The 18,706-nt window shown below is 33.3% G+C and overlaps 2 protein-coding genes across 2 annotated transcripts; one reads left to right on the forward strand and one right to left on the reverse strand.

Moving 5' to 3' along the window:
* The first annotated feature begins 3,787 nt into the window (after window positions 1-3,787).
* Window positions 3,788-5,798, forward strand: LOC111919692 (ferritin-4, chloroplastic). Its single transcript, XM_023915270.3, has 8 exons — window positions 3,788-4,161; window positions 4,528-4,611; window positions 4,717-4,777; window positions 4,862-4,949; window positions 5,035-5,096; window positions 5,198-5,263; window positions 5,356-5,419; window positions 5,499-5,798. The coding sequence occupies exons 1-8, from the start codon at window positions 3,875-3,877 to the stop codon at window positions 5,546-5,548; spliced, it is 762 nt and encodes a 253-aa protein (XP_023771038.1). The 5' UTR covers window positions 3,788-3,874; the 3' UTR covers window positions 5,549-5,798.
* A 7,638-nt stretch (window positions 5,799-13,436) lies between these two features.
* LOC111919693 (probable apyrase 7) lies at window positions 13,437-18,190 on the reverse strand. The gene is made up of 3 exons (XM_023915272.3): window positions 17,878-18,190; window positions 15,118-17,009; window positions 13,437-13,936 (listed from the first exon to the last, which is right to left on the reverse strand). Exons 2-3 carry the CDS (start codon window positions 16,865-16,867, stop codon window positions 13,671-13,673), a joined length of 2,016 nt encoding a protein of 671 aa, XP_023771040.1. The 5' UTR covers window positions 16,868-17,009; window positions 17,878-18,190; the 3' UTR covers window positions 13,437-13,670.
* Window positions 18,191-18,706: the final 516 nt, after the last annotated feature.

Here is an 18,706-nt window from a genome sequence, read left to right on the forward strand (position 1 = left end):
CTACTGATAGCCAACCAAGGTTGTTGATAACCCACCGGGCGTGCTGTTAGCTCGCTAGGGTTGTTGATTGCCCCCATGGTTGCGGATAACCCATAGTTGTTTATTTATGTTGTGTTATATGTGGTGTCTTGGGGAACTCACTAAGTTTTGTGCTTACAGTTGTTGATTTATATGTGGCAAGTACTTCATAGGACTGCGGGATGGCGAAGGTCTGATTGTACACACGCACTAGGGAATTTATTATCGGGACATGTTTATAAACTCTGATAATTATGGTACTTGTTGTTTTGGGATGATCATGTATTTGACAACTTGGTTGTGAAACTATGTTTTTTGGTAACTTAAGAACGAAAATTTTGGTCTAAAATTTGAGGTGTTACAATTTAGTATCAGAGCCCTGGTTTGAGGGATTTGGATGAACCTTTGGGTGATTCCAAACTCAAACTAAGGATCTGAAAATTTTTAAGAACTTAACAAAAAAAATGAAGACTTTTACAGGAGAAAACCCAAAAAAGCAGTGTGTACAATCGGCCAGCGCTCGAGCGACAGTTTCCCAAATACCTTAATTTATATTTTGAGTAGTGCAGAGCATATATGTTTATAGTATGAGCCGATAGAACTGCTTGCTAGCTAAATATAGGCTAAGGAATCTTGCAAAGTTAGTGTGAAATGTTGCCTAATTTGTGATGCCTTAGCCTAGGAGTTCATTCTTGTGAGATTGAACTTGTCTTTACTATTTGCTTTGTGTTTGCTACATAGTTGTACGTAGTTAGGATTTTATAGCCTTATAATGCCTGATTTACCCTTTCTTCCTGTTCCTTGTTTGGTTGTGGATTTGAGGTGGAATCATTTATTCGAATGTCTATTGAGTCTCGTACTATGTACAATTGACATACGCGAAGCAAATAGCGAGGCCGTCGGAGGTATCAGGAAGTGGAGCAGTGTTGGGGAGCAGTTTAGAGTTAGTATCTAGATGCTTATCAGTGATTCCAAGGGAACCTATAGGGCTAGTTCTTAGATAATGTGAGGAGGTAGAGTCCTTGTGACTTAGGGTCTTGAGGGTATGACTCGAGACAAATACGGGTTCGTGTGGAAGTTAGTATTGGGTCCGTACTACAGGAAGCACTGGATCCTTACGCGGCTCGAGGAGTAACCTCAAGGGACTAAAGAGCTTGTATGGGTGTGATCAATGGTAATTACACTTTAGTCTGTTTGTTGATAACTTTCTTATGTGTTTCAGTATGGTGGTTACCCGAGGTTTAGGCTCCAGTGACCCCGAGAGGGCAAGCGCCACTGATGATGAGATCCACAGGATAGTTGCCGTAGAGGTGGACGCAACAATCAGAGAGGCTATCCCATTGATATTTGGGTCTGTCAAGACCATGTTGATTGAGACTTTTGATGAGTGTTATGTCGTTGTCACTGAGGCTGTTGTTGTCATAACCACCGTGGTTCTTGCTGCTGCGAGACCGCAAGGGGTGATTCATTGTGGTATCAGGAGTTCACCAACACAACCCATGATGCGATTACCACTATGAGATGGATCTCTGATGTGGAAGGATGTTTCAATACATGCTCCTATCCGGAGAGTTTGAGGGTTCGATTCGCATTGAACTTGCTTAGCTTGGGGGCGAAGGACTGGTGGAAGTTTGTGACAGCTGACTACACTCTTGCAGAGCATGTTGCGATGAATTGGGAGAGGTTTACTGTGATATTTATAGGATGAGTTTGTACCTGCAGTTGAGCGGGAAAGCTTGGCCTAGGACTTCCTGTCTCTTAAGCAGAAGACAGAGACGGTGACTGAGATCACCAGGATGTTTCATTTTTTTCTTCTGATTTTCGAGTACTCGTTTTGTCTTTAATGTTTTTTTTTTCCAATTTTGGTTAACCAAAACGAACAATAAGTACATTATATCATGGGGTTTTATGCTACAATTTACAAGCATTGGAGCGTGTAATAATAGTTAAGGGCATGAGTTATTATGCTTAGTTACAAAGTCAATATTTGATCGCGAAATATCAAATTAGTTTTTTGACGAAACTTGGTAAACAAGTAATGATAACTAAACTTATTATTTGCAACTAATTGATATTTAATTATCAATATTATTTGTTGATTTGTCTATTTTTGGATTCTATCAATAATTCATAATTAGTTCACAATACTAATAGTTGGATTGTTTGTAATTAAGTAAGTGTGAAACACATCATATACTTAGTATGCATGTAATGAATATCATATCAAATCTAGTTGATGTCAGGTATAATAAGTTGCCCTAGAGTTGCTCGTGTACAGTTACGTCAATCGTATTTTCATGCTTATCTTTATCTAGCTTCAGGTTTGTAATAACTGGAATGTCTACATGTTTGTTATCCAACATGCAATGTCTAGTTAATACTTCAACTGCATATATTTTTTGATCAATGAACATGCCTTATTCTCTTTATAGCACTTTGATTCCTAAAATATAGCGCATATTTCCCATCAAGTATGTCGAACTATATTAACATGGATTGTTTGTAGTTCATATAAGAGTCATGCATTATCACCGGGTATATATCAAATCATTTATATAAGCACTTACAATGACATATGACCTCTACTGTTATGCTTTGTGAACAATGTTTGCTTAATTGTGTATTTTTTAATTATTCATCCTTGAAATGTGCTTCATTCTTACTAAAACAGGCTCGTGGAACTTCCTTTAATCTATACAGTGTTTTGTGAAGTTGGTATTTCTCTTTAATATGTATCCCTTTGATTTTTCTACATATACATTCTCTTTTTAATTTTCTATGCAATAATATATATTTTACAGTAAGTGGTAGACTCTCCCCTTTTCCATAAGCAATTAAGGCAATGATAGTTCGTATGGTATCAAGTCTCATGATTAGAGCATATACTTTCATGTAGTCGATGTCTTCATTTTTAAGAGCATCAATTTTCTACAAGATGAGTTTTGTGCTTGATGCCCTCATGTTGATCACATTTGGTCTTGTAAATCTATTTGACTCCTACAGACGAGTTTTGTATTTGTTTTACTAAAAGTTAAGATGATGGAACTTTTTCATCAAAAGTTGACTCCTTCAACCAAACAGTTATTAAACCTAATCTTGACACACCTTTGCAAATTTTGAAATCAAAAGTTAGTGGATTAGGACTTCTACGATGCATTGAATTTTATAGAGTTTAAAAGGCTACCACATATTATTCTAATTTTTATGTAACTCTACCATTTCTTGCTACAATACCTTAATTATATAGAAGTTCAATGTAACATATTTAAAAAAATCATTCATGAAATTAAACTCAATATGCTCGTTAAATAGTTAAATGGCCATTAAACTTTATATGTGTTAGACATCAACATGACATTCTATTATTATTATTGAATTTAATCCTGATAACTAAACATTTCATACAATTAATTCGCTATACATTGTCGATGCTTTCGTTATAACGAGTAAACACACATTTGCAAGAAAGATATTTATTTTCTGCATCAAAAATATTTTTAATAGCTTTTACAATAGTCGACCCAATTGAGCTATTCATTATTTTGTTCTTCTAACACGACGAAAAATGTTAATTATTTGATATGGTCTCGATCGTGCCAATAAATCATTGGATAACGCACCACCCCGAAAACACAAAAAGCAAAAAATATCCAGATATGCCACAAGCCAACCACGCGCCACCTGACTCACTCAATCTTATCCCTCCACGTGTCGCATCATCCTACGGCTCAGCATTAACGCCGATTCCCTATATTTATGCATCCATCTTCGTCTTCCTTTATCACTCACTTGAAAACTTCTTCACTTCCCCTGTTATCCGTTCCAGTTTGTGCGTATTTCTCTTGAAATTATCATTATGCTTCTCAAAACCCCTCCCACCCTCAACTTCTTCAACGGAGCCACCGCCGATAATAATCTCGGCTGTTTTCGCTTCTCATCTTCTTCTCTCTCGACGCCGTCGCCTGTCGTTTGTGCGGCGGTGAAAGGTGGTTCTTCGAACCACAGCCCACTTGCTGGAGTTGTGTTTGAACCATTTGAGGAGGTAAAGAAGGAGCTCAGTCTTGTCCCCTCTCTTCCTCAACAATCTCTTGCTCGCCAGAAATATGCTGACGAATCTGAAGCTTCCATCAACGAACAGATCAAGTAGGTTTTCCTTTTCTGGAGTTAGTTTTTGATTTCTAGCTTCATTAATTTTACGGTTTTCACTGCCATTTTTTATATTTAGTATAGTAATACTCTATGCTAGCATTACATGTCTCTAGACTAAACAACTGGACATATCTATAGTTTATAGAGTGTGATTCTATACAGTTGCTCTATGTTTAGATTTTGGAACTTTGATTATTCGAACTTAAAACTAGACCTTATCGTGAAGCCAAACTGCCCACCATGTGTATGATAAAAGTTATAGGAGAATCCCATCATTGTCCTGCATCTTTAATCTGTATGATAAAGTTCTACTTATACTTGTTTTGCTTATATCTGATGATATTTCGTGTTTTGTTTCAGTGTTGAGTACAATGTTTCCTATGTATACCATGCTCTGTATGCCTACTTTGATCGGGACAATGTTGCTCTCAGGGGCTTAGCCAAGTAAGTTGCTACTACTATCATATATATATATGATATATCTCATTATAACGAATCGGAATGTAAGATTAACTGGTGTATTCATTTATAATACTTGTAACTTTACAGATTCTTTAAGGAGTCTAGCGAAGAGGAAAGAGAGCATGCCGAGAAATTCATGGAGTACCAGGTGTTTTATCATTTATCACCGATCTCTAGCTTTTTATTTGCTATATATTTGGATCAAAATGATGATGAATCTTTCTGCTTTCAGAACAAAAGAGGTGGAAAAGTGAAGCTGAATTCTATTTTAATGCCGTTATCTGAGTTTGATCATGAAGAGAAAGGTGATGCATTGTATGGTAAGTTCTGTATATCCCTTCTATGTGCTCTAAATGTTCACTTGTAAGCTTCTATATTTATTTTTTTCAATACTTTTGATACTAGCCATGGAGCTTGCTTTGTCATTGGAGAAGTTGACAAATGAGAAACTCCTAAACCTCCATGAGGTATTTACGTAAATGCCCTTTGGTTTTACTTTTAAGCATATAACCACAGAAGGATTAAAGTTTCTGATATGCAAATGTTGGGTGAAATGAAATGAAACCAGGTAGCCAACAGGAACAATGATGTGCAATTAGCTGATTTTGTAGAAAGTGAATTTCTCGGTGAACAGGTGAATCCCAAATTTAAAAACGAAATTTTGTATTTTATTGGAGTAAAAATTATAATTATACTGACATTTATTTATTAATGTAATAAAAAAAGGTTGAAGCAATCAAAAAGATATCCGAGTATGTTGCTCAACTAAGAAGAGTTGGCAAAGGACATGGTAAAATTATTGATATGAATTTTCATTTATTGGTGATTTGTTATAGAAAGAACAACCTAACTTTTTACAAATTTGTCAGGTGTTTGGCATTTTGATCAGATGCTTCTGAATGAAGGTGCTGCTGTCTGATGAAGAAAAGTTTCTTGTTTCTAGTGTTATGAATATCATCAAGTTGTAGGTTTAGAGATGGTGTGTGATTTTTGTTTATCAGTAAGTTTTTTTTTATGTAGTGAGAGACCTAGAAACCTTCTATTAAAAAAGTATGCAATATCACGTCATGTGGTGGCAATTGCAGTAGTGTCTTTCTCATCAATGTAATGAACTAAACATGGTATCACTTTTGTGACCTACTTGCAAGACATGTTATTTTTTTATATAAGACTTCTATTAACCTTTTTTTTTAATAAAAAAAACTTATTACTCTAAGCAAAAAGTTCTAAATCTAAAAACTATTTTAAGTAGTTTTTAGTTTTTAACTAAATTTGCCAAAAGCCGTTGGGTCTTATCTAGTTTTGCCAGAACTATTAGTTGAAATCTAGTTTTGTGAGACATGTTTTATATGTTTCAAATAAATTAATTACACTAATGATATTGTTTTTTTTTTTTTTTATAAAAGCTACTTATTTTTATTTTCTATATTTAATAAAATAGAGTAACTTTTAAAAATAACAAACATTAAAATGTATTGACAAAATGGGCTTCAAAATGATATGTTATTATATGTAAGAGTAAGTGAGAAGTTTACAAAGTGGTTGGGGGTAACCCAATTTTTTGAAAACCGGACTGGACATCGAACCAGCCGTCTTATTGGTTGGATGGTTCAAGTATATATATATATATATATATATATATATATATATATATATATATATATATATAAAAGAATTTTGAAATCTTAAAATGAAATAACAAAATCTTATTTCTATTAATTTATATCTACTCTTAAAATTTTATTATAAAGGTAAGAAAAAAGTGAAAAAAACAATAATATAAATATTAGTTAGTATCGAAGGTTGGAAGACTGGAAGACGAGTATACAAATTCAATTGTGATTGTTTAACACCTAGAAAATGCTTCGTGACTCGTAGGCATTGCATGGTCAATTACCCTGGTGCAAGTGGTCCTTGCAGTTGGACCATCAAGAATTTATTTTTTGGTGGTCACCTTCGGCTATAAGGCCATAAGTGCCCTTAAAATCAAAATACCTACACGAAAATGGAATTCCATTATTTCCATATTTCTAACTAATGGTTCTCTAACAATAAACTTGTTAACAGTGAATGTGTGATTAGATTTTTAAATACTAATGATTTTTCATTTAATAGCTAAAAGCTTGTGGTTGTCGATACTTAAAACTAGCCAATCAAACCATAGCTAATACAAACATGCCTACCAATTGAACACTCATCTACAGTTTGGTTTCCGATTATAAAAAAGTTTAGTTTTTTTTGGGCAAAATCGTAGGTGAAGTTACTCACCTACAATATGCTCTCAACAAAGCTACTGTTTGTTGTTCATTTGTATGAATCCTATGCTTGTTATGAACAAAACTATAAGACTAAAGGGAGTGGGAGGTGCTAAGCCTCGCCACCGCCCTCGCTACCAGTTCGTTATTCTATCCCTTTGATTATGCTAAATGTCTCGCTAAGAAGAAGTCGCCAAGAAGCAAGCGAGAGGAGAGAGAGATGAAGGGAAGAGCTGATTGGCTCTTTCCTTTTTTTTTTTTTTTTGTGATTCACTTAGCTCTTACTTTCACAGTTTCAAAGGTTAGAAAAAGGGTGAGATGAGTAATGCAGTCCATATTTTCGACGAAATGCAGGGAAGGACAAGACACAAAAATATGAATTTGACAAAAATGGACCTCCAATAATCCCAGACTTACACATTACTCCCCTATCTTAGTTCCTCTCACAAACCAATTTTCTGAAATTACCAAGAAGACCCTACATTTGAATATTATACTTATTTTCATGTAATTGATTTATATTAAAATAATTTAATTTAATTAAATTGGAAAAAAGAAAAAAAAAATAGAATGCTAGGAGTGTTACCACTCCCTACTAAATGCTAAACAGAAAAAGATGAAACTGATGTGACAATGTGCTACCTTTAGCCTAAGTGAAAGCACAAACCTACTCTTTCCCTCCTTTAGCTACTGTTTCTTTTTTTTTTTATGGTGTTGATAGTTGTTTGATTGAAGTTAATTATTATTTCATATTAGCCTGACTACTATATTATACATATTTTTACAAGACTACCATCGGGTTATATACTCCCTATACATGCTACAAACTTCCCAAAAAAAGATCTGCATATGTAGATGTCACCTACGGTGTACAAGCAAGCAATTGATTCACAAAATATGCATCATCCGCTTGTACACTGTAGGTGGCATAGAAAAAACTGTACCACATGCTATCAGATTACAAGGTAAACTATAGAAAACAAATAAAACAAAGTTTAAGGAGAAACATGATTGTTGTTCGTAGTCGTCATTGAAGAGCGTTTCACTAGCTTCAAACATCCAAAAATAACTTAAATGAAAATTTCTAACTTTATATATTTTGGGGGCCCTCAAACCGTAGATGAGTTCCAAAACTGTAGCCCATAACCCCTAAACCGTAGGTTATTACCTCTAAAACTCTCCAAAACGTAGGTCAAGGAGATTAAATATCCCCAAAGGTTCAGGACGAGCTAGATAAAAAGGGTCCTTATTTTTATTATAATTTTTTATTTTCAAATAAATATATATAATAAAAAATTGAGTCATGTGTAGCTGCCCACTTTGCTCTCCTTTAAGCCCCCCACGTCGTAGGTTTTTAGTTGAAACTGTAGGTTTCCTTAATCGCCTATTGTTTGATAGGTTATTTTTTGCTACAAACTAATTTATGGGTATTAAGTAAAAAGTTTTATGATTAGAATTGTTATTTTCTCTTTTTAAGAGGCCAACGTATTGTTGTTGTGAATCTAGATTTATTTTTAAGACAGTTGGGTGTGGGCAATGCCAAAGTGGGCGTTATTGCATGTTATAACGACGCAAACACCGCCCCACCTCTCCGTTATTGCATGTTATTAGCTTCCACGTTACTTTTCGTTACCACCACCACGTCCTTTAACGCCGTTTTCTTCTTTTTTCTTAAAATACATGAGTGGGCGTTGCCCACTCCGACTAGTCTAAAAAGTGAAAGTATTATGGTTGTGGTTAGACTTTTTAACCTGTCTAATCACATAAAATTGTTCTAAAATAGTAAAATTATCCTAGCAGTTTAATCATTATTCATCCTAGCAATAGAATGTCAATGTTGACTCAATAGTTTATGGTGAAATAAGTTTTTTTCAAATATGGAGAATATTTTTAATTTGTCGTCTACATCAAAAAAACTTCCTTCTAGATTAATTTGGGATATAAAAGAATCGGATGTTTCGACTTTTGTTTGGGGCATATGTAATTTGTCGTCTACATCACACATGTTTTTTTCTCGTGTCAAGTAGCTTCAGACCTTTTAAAATTCTTTGGGAGGTAGTGTGACCTTAACATTTTGACATTTACAGATCTTGAAGATATAATATTTTGGCTCTGACATGGTGCACCTTTCTAACATGAAAAGAAGTGGTTTGGATTTTATACTTTCAAATTTCAATTATGTGGTGGTTACTATGAAATTTTCGAAATTCTATTTTTTTAGTTAATTGACTGTTCAAAGGAATTCGTTGATTGATAGATTGATCAATTATTGCTAAATTAGTTGTGAGACCCGTATATTATACGGGTTTATTAAAACAAAATGTTAAATCGAAACAATTAAGTGGGAAGTTTATATGAATTTGAAAATTATGAAGAAAAAAAACATGCAAAAAACAAATAAATTAAAATTATTTGTTTAATTAGCAGACTCGTGTACTAAACAGGTTAATTATAACAAAATGTTAAACACAAATGTTTAAACTGTAAATTTATTTTGAAATTGAATTGAAATTTAAAATTTAAAATTAATAGTCATTATGGTAGGTTTAATTTATGGAACTAAATTAATGATGTATTGGAAATGAAAAATGAAGTAAATGACAAGTGGAAAATAAATATATCTCAAAATTATAACAAAATGACATGTGGCCAATTGAATGAAAGAATGACATGTGGCTAAATTATTTTTATTTATTAGGGTAGATTTGATTTGTTAACTAGAATATGTGTTTTAGTATTAGTTTCGTGGATGTTAAATCCATTTTTGTCTATTCATATGTAATTGTTTGTTAGTTATTTGATAACATTTTCTATTAAAATCATTCCCTTCAAAAAAAAAAAAAACCCTCAAAGGTAGATTTAGTAAAATATATTGAAAGCTTCGAAATTTTTTTTATTTATAATACATAAAAGCTTATAAATCTTTTTATTCTTTTTTTTTTTGAACCGGCAAATAGAGGGTAACCCGACCCGATGGATCAGGAATGCCTGGCGGGCCACCAAGAGAGGCACCACTCACCACCAAAGGGAACGAAGAATCGAACCCACGTCAATCCAGGGAAAATCCCCCAAATGTGCTCAGCCAAGAATAGAACTCTTTTTATTCGAGGATTAGATTGTTATTTAAGGGGTATTAATGAAATTGACATATATGAACAAACTAATTAACAATAATGACCATATTTTTTCAATTTTGAAAAATAATCATTTTATCTAGAACATGGGATTCTTGATTATTAATGTTTGTTTTAGAGTAGAACCTTGTATTATGTCTTGTTCTTTTCGTCATTTTTTTAATTTATCATTTTCGTGTCTATTAATAATAGATGTCGAAGAAGTTCTATTTACTCAATAGATTTTTTCATCCTTTTTTGTTTGTCCACCACTTTTTATTTATTTATAGTATACATAATTATTATAAGATAAGATTATAAGAATAAATAAAATACGTAATAACTATATGATTCAGAATGGAAGAGCTTATATCAGTAACTCAATTTCAATTCAAACATGGGTTTGAGTTAGACTCCATGTTATGAGAAGTATTTATCATCCGCGTAGAAGAGATATTGGTAGGACGTGACATAAGGTATTTCAAAATCAAAGATAACATGATGAAGGTATATAAGAGATCTCAAATGATAAAGGTCTCAAGACCTTAAGTAGCAAAATAAATAAATAAATAAATAAAAGGTCAATGACCTTATATAGCAATGGAATGGAGCATTATGGCAAAATGAAAACAAAAATCTTGTTTGGTTGATAAAAGAAATGAACCTTACCAAATGCAATTTTTTCTCCATATTCTTTTAACAGGGAAGTTCTTTTTTTTTTTTTTTTGTTTTTTTTTTAAATTCTATTTGGGAACAGAATGACATATATTTATAATTATAAATTAATTTTATTCGTATAGTTTTCAATAGTCATTCTCTCCCAACCCACTGAACCCACTATCACATCAATTTTGCTTTTCATTTTTCTTCAATCTTTCCCAACTCACAACACACGGAAACCCTATCTTTTTCAACATACTCAACCAATGACGAATCTAGAATAAAATTCACATGCTTCCTTAATCATGTTCAACCGAACTAATAAAAGTATAGTTTTTAAAACCATAGCGTATCGGCCAATTCGATCGATTGAAGCGAGAACCGTTCTTGTTACCAATATTTTATCTACAAAACCGTTTGTTAGCAATTAGTGGTAGGGGTTTTCACGGTCCGGTTTTTTCGGTTTTTAGGTCAAACCAAAGCCAAACCGTTAGTAACAGTTTTTGTCAAGCAAAAACCGAAGCCGAACTGTTGAAAATTTAAAACCGAACCAAACCAGACCGTTACTAACGGTTTGGCTCCGGTTTGGTTTCACGGTTTGAGATTTTTAGGTCCATTTTAGTTGAGTCCATTAAACTAATTTAGTAAAATAAATCGATTATGTTGGTACACCTAAAGAACAACCACAGTCGAGATGAGACTCTGCTTTGCGATTTTGAGTCTTTGCGATTAGGTTTAGGGCAAGTGGAAACAAATCAAACGATTGCTTGGAGTTGGAAAGGTGGACTCTCAGTTGTCGGGCTTCATTTACATTATAGTAAGCAAAAGAAACTACTAGAAATCTGGGCTAAATAAACGTGAGTTTTAAATTTTATTATCTATATATAAAAATTAATATATAATACAATAAAATATAACTATATATATATATATATATATATATATATATATATATATATATATATATATATATATATATATATATATATATAGACTAAAGAACAACCACAGTCGAGACGAGACTCTGCTTTGCAATTTTGAGTCTTCGCGATTAGATTTAGGGCAAGTGGAAACAAATCAAACGATTGCTTGGAGTTGGAAAGGTGGACTCTCAGTTGTCGGACTTCATTTACACTATAGTAAACAAAAGAAACTACCAGGAATCTGAGCTATATAAACGTGCGTATTAAATTTTATTATCTATATATAAAAATTAATATATAATACAATAAAATATAACTACATATAAAAATTATATATATATATATATATATATATATATATATATATACACACACACACACACAAATCTTAACGGTTTGGTCCGGTTTTTTATACGGTTTGAAATCTTAAAAACCGTAAGCAAAACCGTTCACTACGGTTTGAAAAGTTCAAAACCGCAAACCAAACCGATGACCGATTTCACAGTTTCAAACCGTACCGCGAACACTCCTAATTAGTGGCAATTGACCGGTTTACTAAAAAATCCGCTTCAATCGGACCTTTGGACATTTAAAAAAACGATATTTATAAATATATGTATTATATTTTTAAAAAACAACTGACTTATTAGCTAAGTCATAGCTAGCCGTTAAATACAAAGTTACTTTAAATTTTTCTCTAATCATTTTATTTATAAGACATCATCTCTCACCTATTTCATGTCGTTAGTCGATGTGACACTAACTATAAGTGGTATATATATCATTTTAAATCAAAGAAATATTTTAAACATATATATATTGTTTTCCTCTTTTTTTTTCAATACAAGGTAGGTTCTTTATTTTTTTTAAGATAGGTCCTAAATTTTTTGGATATATAATTAGTAGTAAATATCGAAAAAATAGGTGGGTTAAAGGACACACCTTGTGACATCGCTACTGCACTCAATCCATTCAATTAAAAAAATATAAAACAATCAAGTTAAAATCTTAATTAGCAATAGAGTTATCGTCGGTATCATTCTTTTTTCAATGGGTTGTTTAATTGGTTTCACTAACCCACTTCATCACCCCCCTCTCTCTCTCTCTCTCTATCTCTCTCATTTTCTCTTGTACCATGTGTTTTAAAACTTGTACCTTAGTTGTTTTGTATTTTTTTTAATTGAATGAGTTTAGTAGGTTGAGAAAAATAGAATTTCCGTGTGTTGTGTGTTGAGAAAGATGAAAAAAAAATGAGAAACAAAAATTGATGTGACAGTAAATTCAGTGGGTTTGGAGGAAATAACTCCCTCCTTCTAAATAACTACGAGATTATTATAACACCAAAGCACCCAATTAACTGTATAGCAAATCAAGGAAAATGCCTTCATTTCTATGTATTAGTTTTATTAAAGTTTTCCAATCCTATTTACATACGATCGAAAACACATTAAGAGGTATTTTCTCACTTTCCCACAACATATTAATTATATCTACACTTTATATGATATACTAGTATATATTAACCTAGCACAGTTGGTTAACATTGTGTTCAATTACATCATACGACCACCAATAACGCTGTCTTTGTTTATCATATTTCCTATTAATTGAAGTTTGTTTTGTATGATATGGGACCCCTGTCGACAACAAGAATATATAGTCTTTTCAATTTTAACACATAACATGAAGCTTTAGTCGATTCAGTACATCCAGATAAGTTTTCCTTTTGTTTTCACGTACATGTCTTAATGCCAACAAGCATCTAATTTGATTGATTATTATATTCGACACAATTACAAGTTAATACAATCTGCTGTTTTCATTTAAATTGTTTAATAACTTATGAAATATACCGATTTAAAAATGTTAAAATGTTAGCAGCTTATCATATCTTGTTGTAAAACAGTTCAATTTGAATATTTTTTGAATAGTCTAAAATATGTATTTTAACTATTTCAACCTGACAACTACTATATATCGATTGTACAAAAACACTTGGGGCTTACTGGAACAATCAGAGACCACAATCTTTGGATCTTGACCGTTGATGGGGTTTTCAAATGTGGGAGACAAATCCCATATGAGAATCCTTAAATCTTCATTAAATGTGTATGTGTATCAGAAAGCGAAGAAGCGAGGTCATCTCTAGATTGGGATCGTCTGCTTTGCAGGTGCATCCGACCTCTGTGAGGGCTAGGGTAGAATGCGCCCAAAGTGCCATTACTATCAAATTGCATCTGTCCCAAGCTACCTGATGAAATACTATGTGGGATGCTTGGATATAATGAAGAATCTGCCAGCTGGACATCAGTGCCACGTGCCACTGGACTGAGTGGTGTCTTCATTCTACCCTCCCCTAAATCACCATAAAAACACGTCTTAGAAATTGCCCAAACTGCCATTTTTTGTTTTTCTTATTTATAGTATTGTACTTTCAATTTTCTTATTTAAGCAATATACTTTGTACACTGAAATTTTTACCCATTAACATTTCGACTTGAATTATGATGACATGACACAGATTAACATGTGTTTTATGCCATGTTATTGTATACATGTTCATATTGCTGATGTGAATTTTTTTTTTTTTTTTTTTGCCAAATTTTCTTCTTTAGTTCTGGCATCAAACTTACAACATTGTACTTTTAAAGTTTTTTCTTATTAATATATCATACATTATAGCGAATATGGTACACCAAAAATAATTTCACGAGGGGGTGGATCATTCTTCTATCTACGTTTAGAAAATTCATGCAAAAATCTGCCTTGGACCTCTTCAAATTATATTGAGAAAATTGTGGAAAAAAGAAGGAATAGTAAATAATATGTGAAAATTACTTTTGGTATAAGAGAATGTTTTGTTGGTGCTCATCTTCTTACTCGCTAGATCAAGACAAATATCAAAATCAAGAGAGGATATTAAGAGCAAGAATTAGTAGATTCCACATGTCATTATTTTATATGAGAAGGAAAATGGGTGGAAATAAAAGGAAGGATGATATTTAATTTCTCTTGGTATAAACATATTTGATTTGATTTGATTTAATGTATGATTTTTTAGTAAGAGAAAATTAAAAGTACAATGTCGTAATTAGAAATGAAAGTTTGATGCTATAATTAAAAAGATGGTAAAAGACTTTGAAGTTTGAATGAAGTATTTTATAAAAAAAAAAGTGCCATATTACACTCGCACATCCTTTGTAGATAATGACATAGCATAAAAACTTGCTAATCTGTGTCATGCCGCCGTAATTCAAATCAAGAGAATGGGTAGATGTTTAAAAATATTGTGTCCTGATAACTTTTTTTTATAATTAAAATGCCATAATTAGAAAATCAATATAAAAATAAAGTACAACGTTATTTCTTGCATTTAGCCCCAAATCAAAATATATTTAGTTTATTATTAATTTTTTTAATCTTTCATGCAGAGTGTAGAAAGTAGAAAAATGTGAATTAAATCGTTGGAGAGTGTATGGTTAGCTTTGTGAATCCTATTAATTTGAGTAAAAGAAACTATTTTCTCAAAGAATTTACCTGAAATGACAGGACTCCAGCGCCGGTAATTAAAAGGACTTGATATATTGAGAACAGAATTCCCCGATACGTTTCTGTGCCTAAAAACCGGTAAATTCAACTTACGGGAGAATCGTCTACCAACCAATGATAACACAAACGCAAGTAAACACAAGGAACCCAACAAAATCACTAATAAGGTCAAAGGGTGCATCTCAATTTCAAACAATTTGTAATTATAAAACCCGGTTCCGGGTCCAGGTCGTCTCCAAATCACTTTCCCAGCTTCCAGAAGCGCAACCCCAGTTGTCCACGTAATCCCACCCGACCCGATATTAACTTGACTATCTTTTATACCCAAACCTTCTCTCAATAATAACACAACATAAGGTGCTCTGAAACAATATTGTTCTATAAACGGCTGAGCTGGCACACTGCTCTTAGCAACCTCCCATGATTCTTCACAGAATTTCCGACCTTTCGACAAAACTTCATTCAGTGGGGCCTTATCACTCAAATTGAAAAACCGATACACCACATAGAATCCAGACATCGCGTAAAACTGTCCATATGTATGTTTTTTTGACAATTCCGATGAGTTGAGAGTCAATTTTGCTAGCTTACTACATTCTTCCCAATTTGGAGCACCCATTAACCGAACCGGGTTTCCGTTTTTTCCTATGTAATGTTCATCGTACCCAGATTGCAAACAAGGATGTCTTATGATAACTTTGTTACTACTTTCGGGGTTCATTTTTAGTAAATGAAGTACGGATTTGTCAAAAGCATCGTTTAGACCATAACCTGAAAGAGAATAAGCACTTAACCGATGGTTGACTTGACCAATTGTCACGTTTAACGTTGTATTTGTGTAGTCATTGGTTTCAAATGTGACCTGTAAAGATGATCCACCTAAGTCAAGTGCACCATATGTTTGTTTATTTGATCTATTTTTATCACCAAGCATATGCGTATGATAATTTAAAGCTATCCATCCATAAAACGCTTCTTCTGTCCCACTAATGATTTTAACCCACTCTCGTTTACATACAAAAGACGAATTCTTCAAGATCAACCACGCGTTGTTCAACACCCAGTCTGAGTCAGCAGTGGGTAATCTCCGGACGCCAGCTGTCGCGTAGAGAAACAATGAGGTGGATTTATGTGCGTGTTTTGGGATTTGTTTTTCAGCCCAGTAAAGGAGTGGGTTTATGGCATGGGTCAACCCGGTTACATTGTTGACCAGCTTGTCGAATCCGGGTTCGGTTTCTTTACGGTTGTAGGCCCGCCCACTTTGAGAACTGGGTTTAGAATTAAGATCTTGTGGTATTGATTTTAACAAAATCGGAAGGTTTTGATCTTTTTGGTGGTTGATGGATGCTTGGTATATATAGACACGTGTACCTGTGCTACCACAATCAAGTACAACGAAGAATCTGGAGGATTTTTTAGACCAATTTGAATAAAGATGAAGTGATGTGTAGATAAGAGAAGCAAAGAACAGGAAGCAAACGAGAATTACCCACTTTCTAGATTTTGGTGATGGTTTCTCTTTTAAAAAATTTGTCCCACTGTTTTTTCTTGAGAAATCAATCTGGTCAAGTCCATGGTTATGATTAAGATTGCCTTCTTCTGGATCAAGTTGATTGTATGCAGAGAAATCTTGAAGTGAAGAGGAGAGTCTTAAACTATCTTTGTGTCTAGAGTTAGGGAAAATGAAATCACGAACAGAACCTCTCAAAGGGGGCAAGTCTGATGATGTGTATACCATGCTTGAAGAAATTTGGGAAATTTTAAGCCAGGTGATATCTATGGCATCCCAAAATACATAGAGAGGATATGACACAAGTTAGAAGATGGAAGCTCTTCATGTTTATGAGCATTGGCCTCTAGTCACAGATAAATAGGCTGACCTGAAAAAATCACAGTGTGAGTACTAGCTAGCCTTGTGATTGAACTTCTAAACTGTTTAAAAAGGATATTTATTAAAAACACTGTTCGTATAGCACCTGAAAAACAATAATTTATCACATAGTTATAGTACTAAATGTAGAATATTGCACCCTAGTATTATCATGGAAGGCCTTAATTCACAAATTCCTAGTATGAGACTATAATGAATGCATCTTCACTCTTGTGCAAGGTAACATGCCCTAATGCCTAATCTGACCTCTTCCATAGATAGAAAGACAGTTTATCATGATTCATGAAAGCTACCAGAAATCCAGAATCAGTATCCAGAGGTGTCTCCAAATATTAAGGATCCGAAATATACCCCATCTGATCTAACAACTTCAATTTGATATGGAGCAATTCAAATTTGAGCGAAGAATAACAACCAAATTGAACTATATCAGAAAGCATTACTAAATCTGAACTTAAGAAGTAATTTATTTGTCTTTTAAAATCGAAATATTAACAGGACTTGGAGAGCATTAGTTGCGAATGTGTTTCCCTATTTCTGTCCGAAAACTGCAATTTTACTTGTTCATTTCTAATCTTCTATGAATCTCTAAGTTCTGATAAAAGCAAAGTAACCTTCAAATTTAGTTTAGTAGCCACAACATTTTTTTCCTAAGTTCTAGTTTCTGCATTTTCGCGCACCCGGAAACGAAATCATAAAAGCACGATATCCTATTCCTGATAACCAGAATGCAAAACATCGAGGATAGCTTCTAATTGTGAACATACAAAACAGCAAAAAACAATCGATCGCAGCGTGAAAACGAAGAGATAGCAACAGTAAATTCAATAAACATAAATGGATTTGCGGATACTTACAGAATCGGAGCAATGAGGTTCCTTCGATTTAATAAGTATATGAGGAGTATAGATCTCGAGGGAAGAGTATGAGATATGTATGGAGTGACAGTCTCGATTCAACCGATTAAGAAGGAAATAGCCAAAAATTAACACTTGAAGAAAGACGGTTGAAATTGTTCTCTGAGTTGTCGCAGATCACAATCAACCGTCGTCGGTCGTCGGTCGTCGGTCGCCGGGTATGGATTGGATCCAAACTGGCGAAAGAAGAGATATAGGCGCCCCTTTCCGCGTTGATCATCTCCGACACACAACAAACCTACGCAACGACTCCTTTTTTTTTTTTTGTCAATAAAAGGAATTTTGACTTTCTTTATTCTTTTTCTTGTTTATGATTGGTATTTAAATTAAATGAATAAATATATAAAGTTTGAGCTCATGTCAACTTAAACTGGACACAATTTCTTTCAAGGTAATAATTATTCGAATATTAATAATAAAATATTTATATTATTGTCGAAATTCAGGAAAAGAAAAACGTTTCAACTAAAATCAAAAGCAACAAAATCTTATATAGTTTTTACTAAATAGCTCGATTTTTTCAATATCTCAAATTTGCTTCAACAAAATACCTATATCATCAACCATTTGTTGAGACTGACATTAAAAAATTTCTCCAAAACTTCCTATTTCTATGAGATTCAGGTAACATCTCATATATATTTTTTTTCACGCCACATATAGATTGATTTCTTAAGCCTTTTAAAGGCATTCACAATAGAGGTTTAATAAAAGTTGAATGGAGTGTAAGTGATACATGAAGAATGGTTGAATGGAAGAGTTGTATGAA

The sequence above is a fragment of the Lactuca sativa genome, chromosome 8, assembly GCF_002870075.4.
Source record: "Lactuca sativa cultivar Salinas chromosome 8, Lsat_Salinas_v11, whole genome shotgun sequence".
Taxonomy (NCBI): domain Eukaryota; kingdom Viridiplantae; phylum Streptophyta; class Magnoliopsida; order Asterales; family Asteraceae; genus Lactuca; species Lactuca sativa.